The 1,787-nt window shown below is 42.6% G+C and overlaps 1 protein-coding gene across 1 annotated transcript in view; it reads left to right on the top strand.

The window, feature by feature from the left end:
• Positions 1–1,787, top strand: part of BLMH (bleomycin hydrolase) — a 68,950-nt gene that overhangs the window by 39,473 nt on the left and 27,690 nt on the right. The window contains exon 11 of the mRNA XM_006863199.1: positions 272–341. Coding sequence (XP_006863261.1) covers positions 272–341 — 70 coding nt within the window. The remainder of the gene's footprint in view (positions 1–271; positions 342–1,787) is intronic.

Genomic DNA, 1,787 nt, shown 5'->3' with positions numbered 1-1,787 from the left:
TTTTTGTTAAGTGCTGTTGAGTTGGTTCCAACTCATCGTGACCCTATGTAGGGTTTCCAAAGAGCAGCTGGTGGGTTTGAACTGCCAGCTTTGTGTTTAAAACAGGTGCTAATAGCACCACACAGGTAATAATATGTCTCTGGTCATGTATATCATAACTGTATAGAGCAGGCTGTTGACTCTGAGTATATTCAGAAGAGCTAAAAGCACATGACACTTCAACAGGGAGAGCCTAGTTTCAGACTATATGTGATTGTCCATTCTTTTACAGGATGATCAGGGTGGAACATTCATGAAATGGAGAGTGGAGAATTCATGGGGTGAAGACCATGGCCACAAAGGTGAGCTTATTTAGATAATACTAACTCAGGGTGCCTAGGGTCTGCTCTACTCTCTACCTTCTAAGAGATGGATAGAAGATTGCTCTAATCTCGAGAACTTTTCAGTAATTGGCTAGATTATCCTGCAGAAAAATCCAAGACTCTGGTTTGCCCTCTTCTGATGCCTGATGACTTAGGACTTTCCTGAAATCCCAGGTTGACTTTGAAACCAATATTTGCTGCCCTAAATCTGGTGTCTTAGATTCATTCTTGTCCATGGTAATCCTACTAGATTTTTTTTGCAGGTGAATCGCTTTGGCTAATGAGAAGGTGGTCTGCCTTTGCCAGTACATTTGCTATATACTTAGCATTTAATACTTCTTCATCTACTATACCAACTCTAGAGAAAATTAGAAACCTTTTGAGTTAGAGAATGGATTTGGGGGGTGCGTAAAAAAAACTTTAGATATTTATTAAAGACTCCCTAGAAGTAGTGAAGTCTAAGAGGAAAAGAATGCCTTGGGTACCATTTAGAACTGTTTTATGCTGATGAATCAAAATCCAGGCAGAAATAATTAATAAATTATATACCTATATGACACAGACAATATATGAATTGTAAGAAAAACCCTATGTAGGGTTTCCAAAGAGCAGCTGGTGGGTTTGAACTGCCAGCTTTGTGGTTAAAACCGGTGTGGGACAAAGCACTGGACTGCAAGTTGGGTTTGAAGCACAAGGTCAGCGATTCAAACCTACCAGCTGCACCTCAGAAACACTATGCCAGGGTCACTATGAGTCGGAATGACTTGACGGCACTTAAAAATGTGTGTGTGTGAGAACAAACAAGATGGCAGCTCAGGTGGAAGTGCAGAGAAGAACCCCGTCGGCAACAACACAGAATACCGGGCCAAGCAGGCTCAGAAGATGGTGCCAGAACTCTGAACAACATATAAAGGAATATTTAGAAGGTTGGAAGGCTTACCGTTAGGGGAATTTGTGGCAGAAGCAAGAAATCCATTGCTTTCTAATTCAAGACACTCAGCTGCTCCAGGAGCCGCCATCTTAGGTGGGACTGAGCAGGGAAGGATCAGAGCAGCCACGGACGCCTGACAGAACCACGAGATAAAGGTATGGACATTCTTTTTCTTTGGTATCTGCTCATTAGCCCCTCGCTGTCTGCGCACCTCCATTCTGGTGACTATTGGGGTGCCTGAGCGAGTGGACTCCCCTGCCCCACCCTCAGAAGGTTCTACTACGCATGCGCACAGATCTCCTCGAAATTTAAAGAGACAGTTTCCACTTAAAACCAAACGGCCACAGGTGGCCCTAAACTGTTTATAACTAGAAAAAAGGCTTGAACGGGGATTGTGGAGCAGGACAGGCAGATGAAAAAAGAAATATACCGAAAATTAAATCCTAAATTACGTCAAAACAACCAACAATAGCATCTTGAAATTTCATAAGAAG

This window comes from Chrysochloris asiatica, unplaced genomic scaffold (assembly GCF_000296735.1).
Source record: "Chrysochloris asiatica unplaced genomic scaffold, ChrAsi1.0 scaffold00054, whole genome shotgun sequence".
In the NCBI taxonomy this organism is placed as follows: domain Eukaryota; kingdom Metazoa; phylum Chordata; class Mammalia; order Afrosoricida; family Chrysochloridae; genus Chrysochloris; species Chrysochloris asiatica.
Note: the sequence above shows the minus strand (reverse complement) of the source record. Positions and strands in the feature narration are given on the sequence as shown.